Source organism: Lonchura striata, chromosome 2 (genome assembly GCF_050655825.1).
Source record: "Lonchura striata isolate lonStrDom1 chromosome 2, ASM5065582v1, whole genome shotgun sequence".
Lineage (NCBI taxonomy): Eukaryota > Metazoa > Chordata > Aves > Passeriformes > Estrildidae > Lonchura > Lonchura striata.
In genome coordinates this window covers 32,237,292-32,260,414 of record NC_140704.1, presented here as the reverse complement: position 1 = coordinate 32,260,414, position 23,123 = coordinate 32,237,292, and the positions used below count along the sequence as shown (strand labels likewise).

Sequence of the window (23,123 nt, the reverse complement as noted above, 5' to 3'; positions counted from 1 at the left end):
GACTTAACCTTGAAAGGAGTTATTGAAATTTAAAAATAAGCTGGGGGTGTTGTTTTTCGGATTGCATCTGCTTTTTGCTTTCTGTTGCATATAGCAGTGTGGGGGTTTTTCTGAAAATATCATAGAAAAAGCTGTTTAGATGAGCTTCTCTATGTGCCTGTATTCCTACCAATATATAAACAGAGCAGAGCTAAATGAGCTTGGTTGGTTCCATGTGCTCTGCTTGCTGGTGCTGGTCTGCATGGTGGGTACTGAGAAAGCAAGGATGAGGATGTCTGCGTTGTCTCAAAATACCTCCACATGAAAAAGGCTTGTTGGCTTGTCTTATTGAGGATGAGCACAACAAATTTTGAAAGTACATGAGAGGGACAAACGAGGAAGAAAAACTTTAGAAGGAGAGGTGCGTAGTGTCTTAAATACCTCAAAGTTCAAAGAAAGGCTTGTGTGAAATGCTTTTTAGGAGTAGCCCTGACAAAAGTGGGTGGATCAATGGTCCAGTAGTGTGATGTGTATTTTATGGTGCTCCCTTCCTCTGGGACAGGCTCTTCTGAGGCTGCTGACATAGCTGTGACTGTGGCAGATGCAACCCTGCAGTTTGATCATTGCTACACAGCATGTAGAGAGGAACTCGAGCATTAGGTCATGCTCTCAGCTGGGGTGTCTGCTTGAAAGTTATAGGAAGATGCAGTTATGCCTGATATCCAGTGGGTGCAATGCTGGGGTCCTCTCACTTTTCAGAAACATGGTGTTTAATTTACTAGCTTGCGTGAGGACTGCTGCCAGGGTTCCAACTGTTGCATAATGTTACACAGGAGGAATCACTGGCAGATTTCAAGCTGGCTATCATTCCAGATCACTCCCACACAAAGGAAATTGTAGCATATATGTAACTGAGGCTTTTTGTACTGCTCTCAGCACAATCTAAAATTAAAAATATAACCGGGAAACTAGAAAGTTTGCCTGCTCAGACTGTAGTAGCCCCTTTCTGCTTGTAGTAGCCTCATCTGCAGGGTCTTGCATGTGGAAGAGAATCCAGACAGCTACAGGTAAGAGTGAAAGCTTCACAAAGAAGCAACTCCTCAATTGTTTTGTAAAGTACTAGACATTAAAATTGTGAGTATTTTATACAAGATAAAATAATCCTCTTTTGGCTCAAACTGGTTTTCTTGTTCTCTGGATTATGTGATTCCCAAAAAAAGCCAGACCTTTAATACTCAGACATCTCAGGGGGAAATCTTATTTCCCCCTCATTTCCATGCATGTCTGTTCTGTACCCATTTTCCTGTCAGTCTGATTCATAATGTTCAAAAACATTCACTGCATTTTTCCTTCTTCCCCACAGCAACAGCCCGAGTCTGAAACTGTTCATCTGTTCATCCCAGCCTTGGCAGTTGGAGCTATTATTGGCAAGCAGGGACAGCACATCAAACAACTTTCTCGTTTTGCAGGCGCATCTATTAAGGTATTATTACACCAACTATAACTTTCTGCTTATTCTATGTGACACTTTCAGCAAGTTTGCACAAGCCGTGCTTTCGTGAACATCCTCCCGTACTCCGTGCTTAGAATGTGATATGATAAATAGTACATTTGTTTATAAATCATCTTTTAATCTTCCCTGAGACAAGATAATTAGAAGCATGTTTTCAAACGTCTCCTGAGGTGTGAAATATAAGCTGCAAAGAAAACTACTTTGGTGGTCTTAGAAACAGACTTGTGCCTTAATGATGCAGTGCTTAAAGGCTTTCTCCTTGCTTTAGGTAAAGTGAAAATTGGTGGGGTAAATTCCCCTTCTAAACACAGCAGCCCAGTTGAAGTTCCCTACTCTCTTGGCTGCCTTTGCTCTGTGCCAGATGGATTGGTCTGGGCTATCAAGCTCAAATGTGTCCTTTCTGAATTACTGGTGTGTAACTTCACCCATGTGCTGCTCCAAGCTTCTGGGGCCAGTCAGTTCTTAACAGGACATTTACTTTGTTCCCAGGTTTAACATCCAGCTGTTGGTATATTGACCACCTCAGTGTAGCTAAGAACAGGATGGTTTAGGCTGACCTCTAACAGAAGCTTGAGTTTTAGTCAATTTGGTGAAATCTTTTTCTGTGTACAAGGGTTAGGACCAGTTGCAGTCATTGGAAGGCCTTGGCTTTTGGCCACTAATGTCCTTGTAGCCACAAGTATCTTCTCTAGATGCTTGAGCACTTTTTTCTTACAAATAATATTTTCTGCTGTTTTATGCTATTAAGATAATGTTTTGGCCTAAATTGAAAAATAAAAAAGAAAAGTTTAGAGAACAGTGCATTTAAAGTACAGTGTGTAACTTTAATATGCTGTTAGATGGACATTTTACTGCACAGATAAAACAAATGTTTTCTTCTCAGCCCTCTTTATTTTTGTTTCAGGGGAGTGATGTGTTTAGTGAGTGCTATGGCAAGGATATGCCAAAAGTCTGGGGCACAAGGCAGGAGCTGGCGATGCTGAGTTGAATTTGGTGAAGCTGAGCTTGGCTTGGAAGGTGTTAATTTAAGGATTACAGAGCCAAATAATTGGGGAACCCTGATGAATGGGTCTTGTGTGTGGTTTGCCTAGTGCTGATCTGTTTACTGGCCAGTCAACCAATGACACACTGCCCAACTCCATCCTTTTTTGAGCAGAATGTTAAATAGCTCTACTACCCAGATCATTTATATTAATTGAGCACTAATAACCATATTTTTATGGGAAAAATTATACAGGAGGAAGTGAGAGGTGTCAATATTTCTTTATCAAATCTGTTTTGCATGGGGCTGTGATGTATCACATGTATTTCCTCTTCCTCTCTCCGTTCCTGCAGCTTGTATCTGAAGTTTAAGCAGTGTATGGAAGGCGCTGCTAGGTGGAGAGAGAAATGTGAAACAACCTGGACCTCCAAAAACCCGTCCAAACTAGTTCTTCTGTTGGTCCTTGGAAGAGAGTTTAGTGGAAAGGGAGTTTCCAGTATTTCTCATGCATCTGGCTAACAGTGGCCTCAGGCTTCCTCTACTGGCTGGCACCCCTCTACCCCATGCATTTAACATTTCTGTATTAATTTAAATTCAGATAAAAGTTTTCTTGAGCTCTGGTCTTTTGTTCCTTCAGTAGGAATAAAAATGCGTTTTTATGAAAATATGGTTAAATCTTAACAAAAGTATGCAGATACAGGGTATGCTTGCAAAACTGGGACACTGCATATGTACTTATCTATTAAAATAATGCAATCTCACCTGTAATCTGGCAGAACAATGTGGAGCATCAGGCTTGCTTCTGTGTCAAAGTATTAAATATGGCAACTGGTAATTATTCAAAATGTTTAAACTTCCCTCACGTTGAAATGGGACCACTTTAACTTGCCCTCTCTCATAACTTTGGAGTGAAATAATAAATTGTGAATCAAAGAATCTGTGCTTTTATCTGAGAGTTGTAGAAGTGCTGCTTGAGTAACTTCTAAGTTGCCAAATTGCAGTAACCATACTTTGTGGAGGAAGTAAGTCTGTGCATAATGCTTGTTTTGAGTTGTGCTGTAGCTTGTTACAGCTGAAAGCATTTTACATCCTCCTGCATCTCCTCTGTGTTCATGCTGAGCTTTGTAGATCTGGTGAAACTCCTAACCCATGACATAAGACTCAGCTGCAGATGCACTGGGGCTCTGTACGAGGCTGCAGTGTGCAGGCTGTCACCTCAGAGGTGTACATGGCTCTTGCTGAGCTCAGGTTGTGGCCCAGTGCTGGGGGTCACTGCTTGGCAATGCAGGCTCAGTGTGGGACTCTGGCAGACCCAATTATTCAGCAAAAGAGCCAGGCAGAGATTTGAGTTCTCTATTGTTCACCCCATACTTCTTAGACCTGTTATGAACAATTGTCATCTCCTTGATTATAAATTCTTTCCAGAGAAGCCCTTCCTAATGAAAGCTGGGTTTGGGTGTATAAAGTTGTCTGTTTGTGGCTTGGCATATAAGAGATTGTTTTCTGGTTAGGAATGTAAAGTTATTTAATCTCAGAAGTTAAATTCACCACTTGTATACTATTTGTATGTATATAACTACTTTTTCCACAGGCAGACAGACAAAATTAACACAGAATTCTCTTAGGTTACCCCTTCAGACATTGAAATGTTAATTGGTATATGTTTCTTTTGCAGCCATGGTTTACCCCAGCTTCTGAGAACAGAATATTCTAGGATAAAATCAAAGCAAGATATATCCCAGAATATTTAGACACACATAAGATGTAATGAAGGCTTGATGGAAAATATTTTTCCTAAAATTTTAATGGAGGTGCTGATATTTGCTAAGAAAATTAGACGTGGCTGAGAGACAAAACTGTCCACATTACATGAATGACAATTGTCAGGCTGAACTCTGTTCAGTTAGCTGCCTCTAAAAGTGCCCTAAAATTTTGCTCCTCTAAAATACTTTTTCCAAAGAATGAATGGGTTTAGTCTGTACTTGTTCTTACCACAACGTCATGTCATATAAATGTACTGCTGTAAAATTAATGTGTATTTTTAGATATATCCAATTGGAATTCATAAATAATGAAAAATAGATATGCAAACCAGATAACTAGTATGTAATGCTTTCTCCATCTTAGGGTGCAATATGAATAATGTTATAAACTTTCCTTTGCAAAATTCTTTAGTGAAAATGATGCCTGGTGACTGGTAATTTGTCTGAAATAAACTACAGCTGTTAAATATGAATAACATCCCTATGCCAACAGCTGAGATGAAATTCTGTAGTGTCTGATATATTGCTCATTCAACAGCAGCTATGTAATACTAGATGTAACAATGGAAATGTCAGTTGTGATAAACAAAAGACTCATTCGGCATGTCGGAGGCTAGCTTGAATTATTCAATGCCACTGGAGTCTGAGAAAAACCTCCACAGAAATCCTACTGTTGTGGTGACATGAACTGCTAAAGACCCTACAGGCATCTCTGTCTCAGCTCTGGTGGAGCTTAATTTTTATTTGGGTCACACATTGTCCAGTATAGAGGAATGTTTTGGATCTGATTAGTTACTACAGTAAAGTGATCTTCTGTTCTCAGGGGAATGGATGCGAGGTTTTGCTAATGAGCAAAACCTTTTAGAAAGACTATTCAAGCTAGTGGGTAGGGATGAGAATCTCAGTTTATTAACCAGATTTCTCTTTTTGAAGGCTACATATCTTACATCACTCATAGCCACATGAAAACACCATGTGGGATTCTGCCATGTGTGGACGAGTAGCTGTGTCTTTAATTTTCAGAAGTAAATTTGCTCATGGTGGTTTAGCCAGTTTCTCCATATTTCATTACAGCTAATTAATGCACTTTAAAGAGAACAAACTCGTCATGACTGAAGTGTGATGCTGCTGCTGTAACGAATAATTTTTCACTCCTGAACAGAATGTGAGACTGAAATGGGGAGGAGGTTGCTTTAAACTATTCCTTCAAAAGACAGCTACCAATAGCTATGTTTATCCATTCCAGATTGCCCCTGCTGAAGGACCAGATGCTAAGCTGAGAATGGTTATCATCACTGGACCTCCAGAAGCTCAGTTCAAGGTACAGCCTACAAAAACTTGTCAGTATGTAGTGGCCTTTTGATCCTAAGGGACAATACTGGAAACAAAATTCTTGGCTCCAAGCACATTTTATTCAGGATTTTACTAAACACTTGGGTTTTGCTTTCATTTTGCTGAAAGGTGTCTCATAGGAATATGAGTAATACAGTACTATTAGAGGCCACATTCTAGTCACCTGAAAACTTGTGTATGTTTTATGAGTTTTGTGAGTAAGAATATAGTCTAGCATAAAAATATGACCATATTACAGTGTAAATTTCTCTTCTATCTACAAGCACCTTTGAGTTGAGTCTTTTAATCTGTCTTGGTATGTGCAACAGTTGTGTGTGCTTAACTGAACTAACAAAGCTGACACAACAAAATTGAGTCTTCCCAGGTTGCTGTTTTGTGCCAAATGGAAAATGTTTTTTGTGTAGCTCTACAGATAAATGCAAGATTTCTAATTGTATTTCCACTGCAACTACAAGGAGATAGTCAACCTGATTATCCCATCTGTTTTCAAATTAAGTTCCAGAGTAGCCTTCTGCTTTAAATGTCAAGTGATAAATCTAGTTACCCCAAAAGGAGTTGACTGTGCTAGGAGTAATGCAGGCAGTTCAGTGCAGCAGCCTGGCATCATCACAGATGTGGCCTGGAGCAGGTAGAAAGTCACTTGAGAGTTTGTATCCTGGCATAGTTTTCTTGCCTGCTCTCGGTTTTGACTTTGTAGTTTTGCTTCAGGGCATCTTGCAAGAAGGAGGTGCACAAACTTCAGGGATATCAGTTTCATTAATGCCTTTAGGATTTTTGGAAAATTATCAGGGCAGGTATTTTGCAGTGGTAATAACAAACTTAGATGCATTTGGGATTGTTGCTCATTTACCGTAGGTATTTGAGATGCCACTGAAGGCAAAGCATGACTAGGAACCTCTGTCTCCTTGATATTTTCTGTGTGCATGTGGGCTTGGCCACATGGGATGTTTCAAATATTGGATATCAGATACTCTTATGGTCTGAGGTCAGACAAGGTCAGATACTGGCTTCTCTTTCTTTTCATCAGATATCAGTAGACTTACCCTCAAGGAGCAGCATGCCAAAGGAAATTTTGGCATCCCTTATCCTGACTTTTCATGTAGGCAAAGGGTCGCTCTCAGGTTTCCTCCCCAAGATAAACTGGGAGTCCCACAGGGTTCTTCTGGAAGCTCTTCTCTCCAACCTGATTCATGCAAGGAGGAAAGTATCCCTTTTCTGCATCTCATACGTAGTTTAAAACCACATCAATCAGTCACTACTTTACACTTGAGCTCTGCTTGCAAAGGTGCATTAATCAGTACTCCTGGGGTACGCTGATCTTATGAAGGAAAGGGATTGTCCCTTGGGGCTTTATTCAGCTCCAGGTGTTGAAGTATTATAGCTTCTCTTTGAGCAATGCCCTCTTGACTGGGATGGGCAGAGGCAGAGCTCAGTCCTTCCTTTTATCACTACTGTTAACCTGAAGCTGGCCTTAGGGCCAGGTCCACATTTCATTAGTGCCCTTCTTAAACTCTGATTAAGAAGGCTCCCCTCTCCTAGGACTGGTTGTTGGGGTACCAAGAATGAAAACTGATGCTCAACAACTTGAAGAGGGAATAGTTGCTGGTCAGATGAGTAATGTGCTCTTGGAGAAGGCAGTGTTATCCCAGAGCCTGTGACTTCAGCATCCTTTCCTTACTCATTGTGTGTGATTCATGTCCCCTGTAGCTGCAGTGGCTGCATCCCTTTCTTCCTCTGCTGCTGCAGCCTGAGGATGTTGCAGTGTGCAGGGATAGTTGTTAGCAAGGCAATGGGAACATGCCACTGTTCAGAGCCTCTGCTGCAGTGCTCCCTGGAGTTCAGGCATCTCTGTGTCACCACTATGCATGCATGGCTGCCTTGCCTTGGATCTGGGATATATGAAAGTGAAGTGGAATCTAGTGCAGACAACACATGCCAGCCACCATTTTACCATGCAGGGGCTTGCAGCCCAGTTAGGTTGTTTCTTTTCCTAAAGACCTTTTAAAGAACTGAAAGATTGGAGATGTTGGAAGACCATCTACAATCTTTTATTAAAGAAGTCCACATCCCATCTTTCTTTATAATTTGGCAGTAATGTGTGTTCTTTTGAAGCATGTAGAAGCCTAAGAGTACAAGACTTGGTAATAATTTCTCACAGATTCACTGATAAATGGCTGTGAATAAGGAAGTAAATGTGTTTAAAAATGAACAAATTTAAAACCTCACTCTCATCTGGACATTCTTCTTGCTATCTGGCACTTGTGTGTTTCCCAGAAAAAGGAACTGTGTGCTGGTTGGAATAATACTGTTCCCATGGAACTATTTAAATCTGGGCAGTTTGATTCTTTAATTTGGAAATTTGAGCAAGTGTAAATTTATTAATTTTTAAACAATATGTTATAATGGATTGTAAAAGCAAGCTCTTTGCTCCAATTGGAGTCTTTAGACCATGACTTGTTGGGAGTATTGTGGCTTTTTTAGTTTAGCATCCTTAAAAGAATGGGTTTCTGGATCAATTAGTTCCATTTTGTGCTTCTGGATGTAATAAAAAACTTCTAACAGTTACTCTCTCTGCTACTCTTTTCCGCTACAGAAATGTGATGGTTGTCTTTAAAAGCAATATTTCTACTGAAAAGCATAATAATAATGATGTCTGTTAAATTGTTGTGTGGTCCCCTGGGTTGTCAAACAATCTTTGAAGTTGGACACTGGTACTTTCTAGTTTGGTACAAAGACTTCTTTTAGAAAAGTAGTGTATTTATTAGGGAAAACATTTTGTCAAGATTGTGTACTAAGAATTCTCCTTTCTATGGACTTTCTTGACATTAACTAGATTCCAAGAACATTCTCTAACTGAAAGCAATTTTGCAGGCTCAAGGGAGAATCTATGGAAAACTTAAAGAAGAAAATTTCTTTGGACCTAAAGAAGAAGTGAAACTTGAGGCTCATATAAAAGTGCCATCCTATGCTGCTGGTAGAGTTATTGGTAAAGGAGGCAAAACAGTAAGTAGCTGAAATAAAACCTGTAGTGTTACTCAGTTATGTTTCATATTCAGTGTGTATATACACATAAAGCTTATACTTTTAGCTAAACTATAATTCTTTGATGTTACATTAAAGCAGAGAAGCTATTTTCCTAGCTATGCTTGTTACATTTTCCTTTTTTCTACTGTGGAGTTGAAGCCAATCTTAGAATGATTTATTTAATTTCTAAATAAGTGGTAGGAATTTAAGACATGTTCAGACCTCAATATTACAAAAAAAGTGTACATATCTTTCTTTCCATTAAATTGATGGTATTTCGTAGGCTCAGTTTGTTGTATAACATAACATCACTGAGATTTTTCAATTCTAAAAAGGTGCTGGTGCTCTGCTGGTGCTCAGGTATTTTCATATGATGTTAAGTCAGGAGCTGGATGATATTTGCAAAGACATGGTTCATTTGTGGGTGTCCATCCTGAGTGCAACAGGGTCTTTAGGTCAAGTGTCAGGAGGCAGTGTGGCCTCATCCATTACTTGCAGTGGCAGTAATGAGATTTAAGGGCAAACTTGTCTGAGAAGCTGTTAATCTAAAACTTTAATTGCACAATGATAAGCATTTCTGAAGTAAAATTAGTTTTAATGAGACAAAGACTCTAACCTTACCTCTACTTAACACGATGGAAGCCTGATAAGCTGCTGAAAATAATTTGAACAAACAGAACTTCTCACCTGCTCAGTCTGAAGTTCTCCATCTTGTGTAGATTTTTGAAGGAAAAAGTGTATAAATACTCTGGCATTTTTCTTCCCTATATTATATGATGTTTCTGACCTTACACTTTTTAACTCAACTGTAAATACTGTAGCATTTATTTGCTTTTTTTAAGTCATGTATTTAACACCTTCTGTGTGTTGTATTTGGTATTTAAAACACTTCTACAAACCCAGAGAAGTTGGTGCTAATTTATGTTAAGAGACACAAGAGGCTCAGCTTGCAGAGTGCACACTGCTGCATAAAGATGCTTTCTGTTAGTGAGGGGTTTTTAAAAATGTAGCTTAGAGGATGATGCTTCAATGCTTGGTATCTTTGAGGCTTGGTGGTTGTATAACATTTGTTAGTTTAAAGTTTTCTGACTTGTACTATCTGTCTATAGGTAAATGAGCTTCAAAACTTGACAAGTGCAGAAGTTGTAGTCCCTCGTGACCAGACACCTGATGAAAATGATCAGGTGGTTGTGAAAATAACTGGTCACTTCTATGCATGCCAGGTAGGAGGACTGCAATGATTTTCTGTATTTGCCTTGATGTTTCCATGGTCTTTCTTTTATAGCCATGTGCAGGAGCCAAGGGATGGAAGACTTTTGCTCAGGATACAGAAAGCACTGGTTGCCAGGTTCCTCTGGTTGTCTTGCTGCAATAAACTTTCCTCATGCCTTTGAGAGAGATTTATAACAATACTACACGTTTACATATGCAAAACAGTCTCCTTAAATTCTTCTGTCAATTTATGCAGGCTCTGGCACTGTTAAAACTTCGCTAGAAGCGAAAGAAAACCCAAGTTGTGATTGGGCTGAAATTCAGAAGGAACAGAGACAGAAGCCATAGCACAGTATCTGGAAAGAATACACCCAGATATGTAATTCATCTACATTGCCCAATCTGTTGAATAATATCATAAAGAAAAGGATCACAAGATCCCTTCCTTCACTTAACTCAGACTCATTCCTTGTGATACTTTGCTGCAGGTGACTTGTAGTTCAGAAAGGAGATTTGGGAGGGGCTGGGAAGTCCTGTAAGTCTGACATTCTGATTAACCTAGTGTATAAAAAAATTGTACCCTCTTTATTAAAACAGTGGTTCTTATAAGGCATTAGTATTTCCAGATGGGTAAAATGAAGGCTGTAGCTTCAATAATCTCAACATTGGTAGTCAACTTCCTATTCTCATGCTTTCTATATTACAGATGGGAAAACTGACAATGCAAGTAGTTGTGGCAGGTGGAAAAGAGAAGAAAAATTAAAATTTTGGCTGTACATAATGATTAATCTCAAGCATGTTTTAGTAAACAAGCAATCTTGTCAGTACTTGAAATTTAGTTATTCCAGATTTTCTTAATCTCCCAGTAGCATCTCTTTTTGGTTGTAAACATCAGTCATTGCAGCATGACATCATGATGGGTTGTTTCTTCTTCTTTGTGTCCTTCAGCTTGCTCAGAGAAAAATTCAGGAAATACTGGCTCAGGTAAGAAGGCAGCAGCAACAGCAAAAAACATTGCAAAGCGGACAGCCTCAGCCAAGACGAAAATAAAGGTTTAGGAAACGGCCCATCAGAGACAGATGCCAGACCAAAGACAGACTGTGTGACAGAGAGACAGGTGGTGAGCACCTGTTGAAGTTTTATGCAGAAGATCCACCAAGCCAATCACCTGTTCGAGGACCAGGCAACCGTTGAACGCTGTCTCTGAGAATGTATTCTTTAGGCTCTCTCAAACTTTTGAAACCCAGCTTTAAAATAAGGACCCCTTCACTTCCCTTTTGTTCTATTCTCACAATTTAACATAAACTCGTTAGTCTTTTTTATTGTTCTTATTATTCCCCAACAACTTTAGAACTTGGTTTAATGAAGCTTTCTCTTCTGAGTTCACTGGTTAAAAAAAAAAAAGAAAAGAAAAAACCAACAAAAAAAAAAAAAAGAAAAGGCATTGCTCTTATAGGTCCAGTTGTAAAAGAATAAACACATTTGGAGGGTGGGATTGTGGGTGGGCTAGGGTTAGAGTAAGGGTATTGACAAGAGTTTAAGTGTTAGTCCCAATGTTGAAACAAGTGGCATTTTTTAAAAAGAATTTGGTTGCATTTTTACATAACACTGCCATTAATAACCTAAGGGAAGTGTTGAATGGTGTTGGCCAGGGCATAAAAAGATAAATATGCATTTTACTAAACTACCTCAGGCATTTAGTACCTCAATGAGAAATTGTTCCTTTTTTGCTTTTTTTTTTGGTATTTTGTATACTTTATAAAGCTAATAGTTCTTGAGCATTTTATTTTTTTAAAAAAAATTAAAATTTGATCAGCCACCAGCCAGGAGTACTACAGACTTATCGGGGAAAAATATAGTAGAGCACTTCTAGCTGCTGGCTGATGGGAGTAAGGTGGGTAAAAAAAACACAGCCTCAGATTTCCTGAGGGCTTCAACACCATCATTTGTTTAAAAAAATTCAATGAATGTTCAAAAGATAGTGAATGATGCCAACATTCTGATAGCAGCAATGCCGTTTAGTTTTCTTTTAAGATGGGATGAAAAAGTTTGTGACGGTACTTTTTTGGGAACAGGACAAGGAAGTGATGGCAAGAGGCTGGGGTTGGGGGAAAAATTTAGAAGGCTGCAAGAGGCTGAATTTTTTTTTTGTGCTACTTGATTGAATGCATGAACCCTTTGTGCCTTTGACCATCACTACCTAATAATGCTACATTTAACCATTTGCAGCCCATTTGGACTTTGCCATTTTGTTCAAAGAGCAAGCTTCATCTTCAGTTTGATAGAACACTTGATCTGCTGGAGCATTTTTGAGGCCAGTAGGGTCTTTGCTGTCTGCAGATCACATCATACTGCTTTCAGTTACCACGATGGGGGAAGGTCAAACAGTGTTTGATCACATTGAAAGATAATGAAAGGCTAAGTTTACATATCCAGCCGCTGTTATGGGCCACACTAAGCCACTTTGAAGGTTTTGAAAATGATTACAAGAAAAAAAAAAGCAAAACAACAACCTCTCTAGCCTGGCTTATAATAGATGCAGCAGGATTTATGCACATTCTGCAACCAACCATTAGAGGAGAACAAAAAAAAATGTCAAAAGGCAGGGATAACAGGAAAGTTACCAAATTTTTAAAATTCCAAATGTAATTTGAATGATGATTGTGGTAATAGTGACACATTCAAGTTTCTACAATAAACTTCAGTCTACCTCAGTTTAAGAAAAAAAAAAAATGTGGCAACACATGGTGCATAAAGACTGCTGTGTGTGTGTGTGCGCGTGCGCGCCTGTGTGTGTGTGGTCGACAGAGCCATGCTATTACCTCTGAACCTTTTTTTGTGATGTTTTTTGTGCATGAGATGATCAGAATCACCATGCTGCACTGATTTGAGGGGCACAGCGAGCAAAAACATTTGTTTCATCATTTTGTTATCTACCTCTTAGGTTCATGTTGAAATAGAGGCATTACTACATAGACTAGATAATTTTCCCAAAGATCATTGTTGTACAGATTAGATAATTTTGAAAATGGTCTGAAGTGTTTTTCCTGCATCTCTTCTTTACTAATTGGTTTAAGAACCACAAACTTATGTTGTAGTTTTAGCAAAGAAAGATGAGTTTCTTTTCCTTTTTTGACAGTGACCTTCATCTAGCCTTTAGGATAATTTTTTTTCTTACAATGAATTTAAAATTACTGAAGTATGGAAAGTACATAGCATTTTAATTTTTGTTGAGGCTTAAGTCAGTTGGACGTTCCTTTCTTAACATTTGAGAAGGATTTGACTTCATTATTTTCCATTAAAAATTACAGATAGGTGCTGCATTTACATCTGCTGATTTAAATACTGTCATCTCTTAAATTTTTAGACTTAATATGATATCTCATGTTTTTCTTTTCAATTGAGACTTGGTAATTTGGAGTATTTGGGAATAGCTAGAAAGTAAATACTGTAAATGAATTCAATATCCAGAAAGTATGGATCATTTTTCATCTGTAATGTGCCCCCCAATGCAGCTCTACTTGCCAGATGCCTCTGAATGGAATAAAGAGTTTAACTCCTATCATCAGATAAAGTTGTGTGGTGTTTTTTTAAATCATTGAGGCATAGGGACGACTGTCCTGAGTACCTGTGGTGCTTTGATCAAGTTGGTTTTTCTGTGCGTAGTAACTGGATAAGGATGAGCAGTAACTACAGGTATTCTACAGCTGCTAGGACAGCCAGGTTATAATGTTTGCACTTCCCAAAACAAGCTGTGACTTCTGTGGCTTGTAATTAATCTTCTCCCTCCCATCTAACAAGCCCATCTAGTCTGTAGGACAACCTATGGTTCATGGTTTGCCTTGCACCATTCACTTAGGCTCATTTGCTGTGGAAGGAATGTGGACTTGACAGTCCTGTCAGGGCAAACATGAGATCAGAAATGCACTTTTTTTTTTTTTTTTTTTTTGAGCTGGGGGGAGAGGGGAGGCAGGTTTTTTTTACCCAGTCTGTACTGTGGTGGTCTTAAAGTAATGAAGCTTTGCTATTACTGTGGCCCTAGAAGCTTGGACAGGCAGAACCAGTCACACAGGCAAACAAATGTCCTGGCAGCCTCTCACCCCTACCATGACCACCCAAATACACCACTTGCCAGTGAGATGGTATCACCTCTCCATGTAGATCCTTGTTAACATTCTTTGGAGTAAAATGAGACCAATGAATGCTTACACATGAGCAGGATGAGTTGGGGAATGAAGGAGCATCATGAATTGCACAAATCAGTATCTTTTCAAAGAGAACTGGTTTTCCAAACTTGTTTTCCAAACTAGTTCACCTTCCTACTTCACAGCTCATTTCCTGGGACCAACCAGCAGAAAGATGGAATTTAAGAAATTATGTCAGCAGAAGGCACTGCATAGAGTATCACATTTCACAGGGCATCCTAAACTCATTTCTCCATGTCAGTATCAGGCTTTCTTCTCAGGAACAGCACCCTGTCATTTGAGCAACATAAAAAATCAAGCCTTGCTCTGTACTGCTGGTGCATTTGTGACAGCTCAACCCCTGTTTCGAGCATTTGCTTTACCATAACATTCTTATTTGCTTCTAACCTTCCAGAGCTTTTATTCTTAAGCTGCAATTTCTAAGGCATGCACTCTTTGTATAATTTTCCATTAAATGGAGCATGTGTGCTGTGCAACACAGCCTGGGCTTGATATGGTACTAGGGTGCAGGATTCTTAGACAAACATGACAAACTGTTGAGAAAGCACTCCAGCTGGGCTCTAACAGAGATGTTAGCTAAAGTGACGGGCTCAAACACTGCTTGAAAATGAAGTTATTCAGATGCACTGCAAGAAATCAGAGAAATTATGACAAGTTTCACTTAGTGGTTTCTCCTATTCATCTCAGCAACAGATCCTTCACAGAGCCAAACCAACATGTACCTGTCCATGACTTAATGCTGAATCTACAGACTCATTGCACAAACTGTTTGGTATTTTTATTTTACCCAGAAATCACCTGATCTATCCAACTGAAATCATTCCCAAATGTTCTCTTTCCAAAAGGCCTTTAGTGTTGCATAGTACTGATCATCCAGACTGTCTGGGTTAATTCCTATGTCCCATCTTCATAGTATCATCAAGGCTGGAAGGTAACATGGTTGGGGTGCTGCAGTAGCTCACCAGAGATTAGAAATGCTTCTTTTAAATGGATGAGAACCAAGTTCTTTCCCTGGGCTGGCAGTTCTGATTGTTTAATAGCAACCAGTGGATGTTCATAGAACTCTTTTAACAATATGCTTTGCCAGTTAAGTCAACTATAATTGTTTATTTTACTGGGTTTTTTTCTCCTCTGTTATTTTTCTTTTTTGTCTTGTCTTAGAGACTAGCAACCCTCTTCACCTCTAAGCCCTAGTTTGTTCACACAGATGTTCTTTTCTGGGTACTCCTTTTTCTTACTGTTCTTTCAGACAGGATACTGTACGTGGCTCTGGTTACTAAATGTGGGTTCATATAATGGTGTAATGTTTGCTGAACCTACCTCTATTCGTCACATATTACTTATCTCCAACAGCAGTAAAAGGGAAATGTTTCAGGGAATGAGTCGAAGTTACTCCTACACATCACTCCGAGGAGGAAATGCCTGATTTAGAACTCATCAGGCTGTAAGACAGTCAAGGTTATCTTTCTCCCATGTGATTACTTTCAAGAAGTGTCATGAAGAATTTTGAAAACCTTTCTCTGCACTTGTATTTCCCAACAACGTATTTGGTTTGTGGGCAAAGATGCTTTATCTCCGTGGTTTAACTACACTTAATACCCGTAATTGCAGAACTATCTGCTGCCTTGTATCAAAGAGCAGGTGACCTTGGAAGCTATCATTCATTAAAAAATGACAACAGCATGAAAACATGACCCGAAATAGAGGGAAAAGTGGGGTTTGGTTTGTTTGGACTTTTTTAAACAACACACTCTTCCTCCTGACTAAAACAGCTCTAGGCACAAAAACCAGGCTTGCTTTGAGCATTACAAACAGAAGTTGCTGTGCAGGGCAGAGATGCAGACAGGGCTTGCATTAATTTGTGGGGCTATGTGGAAAAAAAGGTGATTACCCTCAGGACCTCCTGTTTCTGCTTTCTGATACATGGCAGAGCAAACTTCTCCAGGAGGAAGAGATTCAAATCCAGTGATGAAACCTCTGTCCTATAATACAAAAAAGCATCTTGTCTTACACAGACAAGTTGGTTACCACCTTCAAGTTCTTTAACTGGTCATCAGGCTGTGCATCAGTCATGCTAAGAATGCACTGAACAGAGACTTCTGAAAGTGCTGAATAGTCCATTAGCAGCAAGTAATGCTCAGTGACCAAGGGATTCCTATGGAACTTTTTTCCCACTTCAAAGAGTTGAAGGTTTCCACTGTCATAGTGTATTGTCTGTGTCCCTTTACAGAAAGTAGGTGAGAGGAAAGCTAGGAGAGGAGTCAACTGCACATGCAGGATGAGCTGAATCCTCTCACATGAAAACAAGCAATTGAAGTACTTCAGTTTGGGGCTTTTTTTATTATTATTAAAACCAGGTTTGCCTTGGCTGGAAAACTGATTTACTGTTCTGATAACTCAAAGCACATTTATTTGCCACTATTGCTCTCAGCTTTTATGTTCTCAGTAACACCAGAATGTTTTCTGTCCCCCCTTCAGACCATGACTTGCTTTATTGTGACCCGAAGCAAATGGCTTAACACAAGAAGCATCATCTCAACTGTACTATTTCAGTTTTTCCTTATAGCACTCCAGTCTGTTTTCACTGCCACTACAGCGTGTCTTTCAAAGATATTAGAAAAACAATTATTCTAGAGGCTGAGCATGAGTTCCAGCTTAAGCAGCTCTCTTTGCCCCACTCTTCTCACTGCAAACTCCACTAAGCCAATGGCTCCCCTGGGAAGCTCCAACAGGTTTCCTTCTTTGACATTTCATGGTTGGATTCTTAAGGCATTTTTTCCAGTCTTATTGATTCTATGATTCTGCTCACTTTAGCTTGCTCAGAACTCTACCTAGGTATGTCCAATAAATACACTATTTTGTACTGATCAACTGCACTGACTACTCCGTTCTCAAGACTGTATGATTCAGGCACACTCATCCTCTTTCCATACAGTAGCTGCTTTAAGTTCTTGTCTCGAGATGATCACTGCTGTTGGGAGTCAGTCCAAAGATAAAGTCTTTTGGCAGGGACTGTGGAGTCATCTGCGCTAACTGGTCATCGTAGGGACCAAGAGTCCACAGCTTCTCCAGTTCATAAACTTCTCGTGTCTCTGGCAGCATGAAATGCACCACTATGCTACCTGCACAGAACAGAGATTCACAATGAATTAATAGGAACGGTAAAGCACCACTACACCTTCAGCTGAGCAAAGAGTTCAAGCCCTCCACCCCCTTTATGGCTAGATACAACATGGCAGCTGATAAAAGTCCCTTCCTAAGCTGCTGCTTCCAGTTCTCAAGCAGTTTTAGGAATTGGTCAGTCTTTCAAAAAACTCCAAGACTACAGTAACAAGATATGAGACACAATACTTTGAAGTAAGACACTATCACAAGACTCCAAACCAAAGAAATTATGACTTCTACGGGACAGAAGAAATACAAAAGGAATTTCATTTGAAAGAGTCCCCCAAGGTGACAGCTGGATTTTCAGCTGCCTTGTATTGTCAGCATTCTGCTAAAGCCAACTAATTTTTCATAGCTGTGTTCCTCACACTTCTCAGGCAGTTTTTACAATTAAATAGGTTCAACCTTTGAAGCACTAAGTTTTTCTGGTTTTGTTAATTCTGTGCAAACAACAGCAGAGAATGTCAATTCCAGTGTTTGTCTAATGCACTTTTCTGTAGTTCTTCCCTGAAATTCCAATTGATTTTCAGTAATAACCACAAATAATTATCATCATTAAGTAGCCAAGGCTTAACATCTGTGGCTGCAGTGCTCCTCACTCATCCATAAGTGAAGTTTTCATCTTTTAGGTCAAAACATTAAGCCAGGGGGTAGCTGTGAAGAAGAACTGCTTTTTGAATGTAGTATTTTATAATTGTGCAGAGTTTCACACTTGTAGAATAAAGAATTAAACTCAATTTCTTAGGATTGAGGTTTTACCCCATGTGACGGTATGATCTGGACAGGGGAAAAGTTCGTTCAACAGTTCATTAGTAAGGCAGTGTACAATGGGCTCCCATTTACCCAAGCATGTATTACAGACACCTGAGGAAACTGACTGAAGCTTTTTTCCCCCAACTATTGTTACCTTCACTTTATTAGGACCTGTTTTAGCCACTGAAGAGTAGTTACTGTTTTTTCTCAGCACCAAAGATATTTAATGGAAAATCATTTCTTATCTCAGTGACTTCAAGCAACAACTGGAATTCCCAAACAGCAGAGTACTGAGAACTTTCCACAGCAACCAGGGCTCACAGTGAAATGCTTCTGTCAACAAAGAGCTCATGCAGAACTTTATTTTTCTCAGGCTCATAAATATTTACCAAAATCAATGCACAGCCAGTCATCTGTCTGTTTTCCTTCAATCTGAGTATGAGGACAACCTTCTTCTTTGAGATGCTTGTACTGAGAAAAAAAAAGAATGGCAGAAAACTGGGTTTTTTGCATTTTTTAAAAAGCATTCAAACCTAACAGAGAAGCTTGACTTTGCTGAGTTGTTTTAAAGCTTAAATGGGTTAAATTGCTTCATGCTGGTCCTGGGGTCTGCACAACAGAAAAAGGCTAATTTACAATTGCAGTACTGGAAAATACCTCCAGATTACTCAGATCTGAAATCCTAATGCTCAGGATTCCCATACTGTTGTCCAAGAATTTTGTACATATCTTTTATCAAGATGAATATTAAATACAACTGCTTACAGTATTCTTTACATTTCTGGGTCTCTATAGCTGCCACCACCAGGTTTTATTTCTCATACCTTTCACTGGTGGTTTACACTGGCAGGTTGAGGATGCAGAAATGGAGATGCTGAGCTTATTCTCTTCTCAGATAGAAGGGAATGGGGCAAAACCAAGTTTCAACCCCCACCATGAGGAAGACATTCAAACCAGCCTCCTGCCTCTTGAGGGCACACACCCAACACTTGCTGCATGCTGGGGAAAGTGGGATCAGTACACAGACTTCCACCTGGGAGAGGGGAGGGGGCAGCTCAAAGCAGGGCTGCACAAAGTCAGTCAGGGAAAGTGGGTAGTTCTTTGTGCAGCACGTGGTGGCTTTTGTGATGCCAGCTTGAGATGCTCAGCTCTCCCCAGCCAGTACATGAAGAACCCAAACACCCACCAGAGCTGGAAAAATTTGACAGCTCAAGGCTGAAGCATGGTCACTTTCAGATCTGGCCATAATCTACTTTTTCCTGTCGATACAAGGAGTATCATCAGAAATGGCTCCAACAGTCCATTCTGCCTTGGAAGCCAGAACTACAAAACAACATGTACCAGCATGGCTGGCTGGCAAATGAGTCTCACTTCACTGGGAATGCACTTATCACAAAATGCAGCTGTTCCTGGTTGCTCCACACAACATCAGGTGCTGGGTAATGATGCTAGTTTGCAAGCCAGCATGGAAAACTTTCAAAATGTTAACTCAGAACCAGTTCTACCTTTCTTTCTTTAGGATGGCTTGTGAGGCACCTTCAAAAGAGTCCAACAGTCTGATCAAAATGTTAAAAAAGCCCAGTGTGAACTGCCATCAGCTATCATCAGGCTGCAAAGGCTGATCCCTACTACAAGCTTCCAAGCCTTGTCCTTAGAGGCTGTGTAAGGTGAACAATTACAATACAGCCAAGTGTTAGCATCTTCCTCTGACATGAAACTAGATGGGGATGTGGGCCTTTGCCATTCACAAGCTCCTGGAAGCAGAACAGGAAGAAGATCCCATGCTACACATGAGCACCTCTTTGTTTTACTGCAAGTAAATCATAGTAGTTTAAGAAAGACAGTAAAGCTTGCCAATGGCCTGGCATCACTCTGGGGCACCAGCTCTGCTTTACATCTTAAGCTTCAGTTCCTTTTTAACTTTGAAAATTTCCAATGTGAGACAAACTCAGCCACCCCCAAGTACTTGACCAGGCTTTCCAGTTTCTCAGGAAGCCCAGGAGGATACCATGCCTCCCAAGAGGCTCTGCCCTTGCAAAATTGCTGCTTTTACAGCCACCAGAGGGTGCAGCCATGAAGCCCAAACATGTTTTTCAAGGCAGGTGGTACTCACTGATCTCTCCTGGTCTGGGAGAAATGAAAAGCTGTTAAGACTAGCAAGTTATACAAGGAATAGAGTACATACCAAGCACTCTGATTTAGCATATTCCTATCACATTAATGCAACTTCCAGCTTAAGACAGAATTTTGGTTTGCAAAGATGCCCCAGTTTCTGCAGAGAACACAAGAAACACCCCATACCTGCTCAGAAAGGCCCTGAAAAGCTAAACCATCTCTCCCACTCTCCTTTCCCCCATGAATCTCACAGCTGAAATCAGTAGGATTGGAAGGAAGAAAGCAAAACCAAAAGTGAACGGAAAAACGGGGTCAGAAAGGGAAATAAAGTGGGTGGTGAGAAGGCAAACTCCAGGCTGAGTACAGACAGCTGACTGATGGGGCTGGTCATACTCCTCATGCTGTGCTTTTTAACAGTCGCATTGCTCTTCTCAGGCAAGAAAGTTCCTCCCTCATCTCTAAGCTTGACCAGTAATTTTATTCTGACCTCTGTTCCTGTACTGAAAAGTTCTTTGTTCCAAAGCTAAACAGCAGAGGATTTCTGTGCAAGGATGGCTACTGCTGCTTCTCCTCTCCTGCAGTACATGCACAGCAGGGTGACGATTAGCTACAAGTTTGCTTAAAGCTCATGAGAGGATCCTGTGCCTCTTAAGAGGCCAACTTTTTTTCCAGCCTTACAATATATCTGAGAAAGTGGGAACTTTAAGGATCAAGGTTTGAGAACAGCCAGATAAAGCTATTTTGAATGACTGGGAATAGCAATGGTGTTTGCTGGACAAACATAAGGTAGACACAGGTCATCATCACCATCTCACATCATTCATGTTCCAGCCTGTGATGTCCTCAGTGCTCTACATACAGAGAGTTCTGTTTCAAAAACATAATACCTATATTTTTTGTAGTACTGCTAAAGGAAAAAACCCTCAGTTACTTCCTAGATTTATTCAGGATTAAATGACAATGTCATCAGTTTCATCCTACCTGGTACATCCCTACACATGCAATCCTGGGAAAATTCCCTTCACAACACTTAAAAGCATTCCCAAAACTCAGACAGAGCAGCAAGAACTGTCTTACCATTTTCAGCATGTAATTTGCCATTGCATGAAGATGCCGTGTTGAAAATCCACTCACAATTATAAAATAATCACAGTATTTTAATTCTGGAGATAGATGGATGACACAGATGTCTTTAGCATTTTCTTGCCTCAGCAGCGCTACAACCAAGTCAATGTTGAACTCTGGAAGAACAGTACCTGGAGTGCATAGAAAAAATAGTACAGGCAAATTTTCTTTTTTAATTGCAAAAATAAACCATTTAGAGCCATAAAATAACAATTAACTGAATTACAGCCTAAGCTAGTCACTCACTGTGGAGTTTGGTTTTCTACTGACAATGCAACGTGAATGGCAGATTTTTCAAAATCATCTTTACAGCCACCAAAGCAGAGAAGTAAGCAGTCTTCCAGTAAACAACATTATCACTAGATGTAACAGTTACCTAAATGAAATTTTGGTTTTTGCTAACTTATTTATTTCTTGTTGCTGCTATTTAAATGCCAATAATATCCTCACACTCGTCAATGTAGATGAATTAAACTTAACGTACTCCAACAGACATTATTAAAACAACAGACAAAACTGAAAATATTTCAGAACAATGCTTTTCAACAATCTGTGATAATACATTGTGATTAAAGCATTCTAGAATCCTAAGTAGAAGAAATCAATATTTTAAAAAGGGAGCTGACATGATGCAGAATGAAGACATTTTTTTTATCTGCAGGTGGAGTAAAGCCACTTTTTTTTTTTGTTTTTCCCTAGCCTGATCTGTCATGATGTTGTAGACGAAGCTTTAGTCCTTCAAGAGTTTAAGGAAGCCTGCCTACAAAGCAGTAAATCAGTGAAACTATGTTCTGTTCACACCATTAAATCAGTTTATTTCTAATTTGTCCTAATTAGGTAGATGCAAATTGTATGCACACTTTAGGCATAATTTGAATCTGTCAGCAGTGCAAATCTGCCACTATAAAATGAGCGTTAGTGCAGACTGAGCACCAGCACAAAGCCAAGCTTTGTATTTCCCAATATAAAGAAAAAGCCAAACAAAGGAACAATAGCTACAATGATATGCATGAATGGGGATATGAAACTGGATGAGATCTCTGCAAACGTAAGGCTTCCAGCTCAGGGCACTCTTTCAATTTTTTGTTGTGGTCACGCATCTTGAAAATTAGCAATGGCCACAGGTCCTCCAGACACAGCAGTTACAAGTCACAAACTTGCCCGAGAAGTCTCCAGAGCCTGCCTAGAGAACGGATGTCCTAAACATCCCCAGGCACTGCTGGTCACGGTCAGATCCGGGCTAGAGGAGCTTTGCTGGGCAGCTACAGCCACAACCCAGCGCCCTCCGGCCTTGCAGGCGTCGTGAGGCTGTCAGCTAGGGGCGGCTGCTGCCCGGCCCAGCAGCCCCGCGGCCGGGCGGCAGCTCCTCACACGCGGCTCCGCGCTCCGCGGCAGGCTGCGCGCTCCCGGCCGACCCCACCGCACTGGGCACGGCGCGGATCCTCCGCCGTGCCGGGCAGCCCCTTCCTCAGGAGGCGTCACACGCCGCTCCACGTCCCCTGGGCACCGCCGCAGCGCGGCCCCGGGCTGGGCCCTACCTGCCGGCTGGCACCGCTCCGCCGCCCCCAGCGCCCCGGGCCCGCCTCCGCCTCCCGTCGCCGCGCAGCCCCGACGCGGCGGGGCCCGGAGTAGCGGCGGGGCCCGGAGTAGCGGCGGGGCCCGGAGTAGCGGCGGCTCCGCCCGCGGGGCGCCCCCGGCCCCGAGCGGCCGCAGGAGCGGCCGGGCCGCCGCCAGCGCCCGCCACATGCCGGCCCGCGCCCCGCCCCTCCCGGCGCGCCGCTTCGCCATTGGCCGGCGGCGGGGCCGCCCCCGCGTCTGATTGGCCCAGCAGCCTGCCCGTCGGGCCGCCGCCAGCGCCCGCCACATGCCGGCCCGCGCCCCGCCCCTCCCGGCGCGCCGCTCCGCCATTGGCCGGCGGCGGGGCCGCCTCCGAG

General features: G+C 41.1%; 2 protein-coding genes across 4 annotated transcripts in view; one reads left to right on the top strand and one right to left on the bottom strand.

Moving 5' to 3' along the window:
• IGF2BP3 (insulin like growth factor 2 mRNA binding protein 3) overlaps positions 1-13,400 on the top strand; it is a 111,483-nt gene extending 98,083 nt beyond the window's left edge. For all 3 annotated transcript variants that reach the window (XM_021538252.3, XM_031503849.3, XM_085573135.1), the window contains 5 exons: positions 1,343-1,462; positions 5,484-5,558; positions 8,462-8,593; positions 9,724-9,837; positions 10,775-13,400. In XM_021538252.3, the coding sequence (XP_021393927.1) occupies positions 1,343-1,462; positions 5,484-5,558; positions 8,462-8,593; positions 9,724-9,837; positions 10,775-10,876 (543 nt within the window). In that variant the 3' untranslated portion in view covers positions 10,877-13,400. The remainder of the gene's footprint in view (positions 1-1,342; positions 1,463-5,483; positions 5,559-8,461; positions 8,594-9,723; positions 9,838-10,774) is intronic.
• A 2,951-nt stretch (positions 13,401-16,351) lies between these two features.
• On the bottom strand, positions 16,352-22,977 carry MALSU1 (mitochondrial assembly of ribosomal large subunit 1). The gene is made up of 4 exons (XM_021538254.3): positions 22,728-22,977; positions 21,142-21,320; positions 18,339-18,420; positions 16,352-17,153 (listed from the first exon to the last, which is right to left on the bottom strand). The coding sequence occupies exons 1-4, from the start codon at positions 22,975-22,977 to the stop codon at positions 16,975-16,977; spliced, it is 690 nt and encodes a 229-aa protein (XP_021393929.3). The 3' UTR covers positions 16,352-16,974.
• Positions 22,978-23,123: the final 146 nt, after the last annotated feature.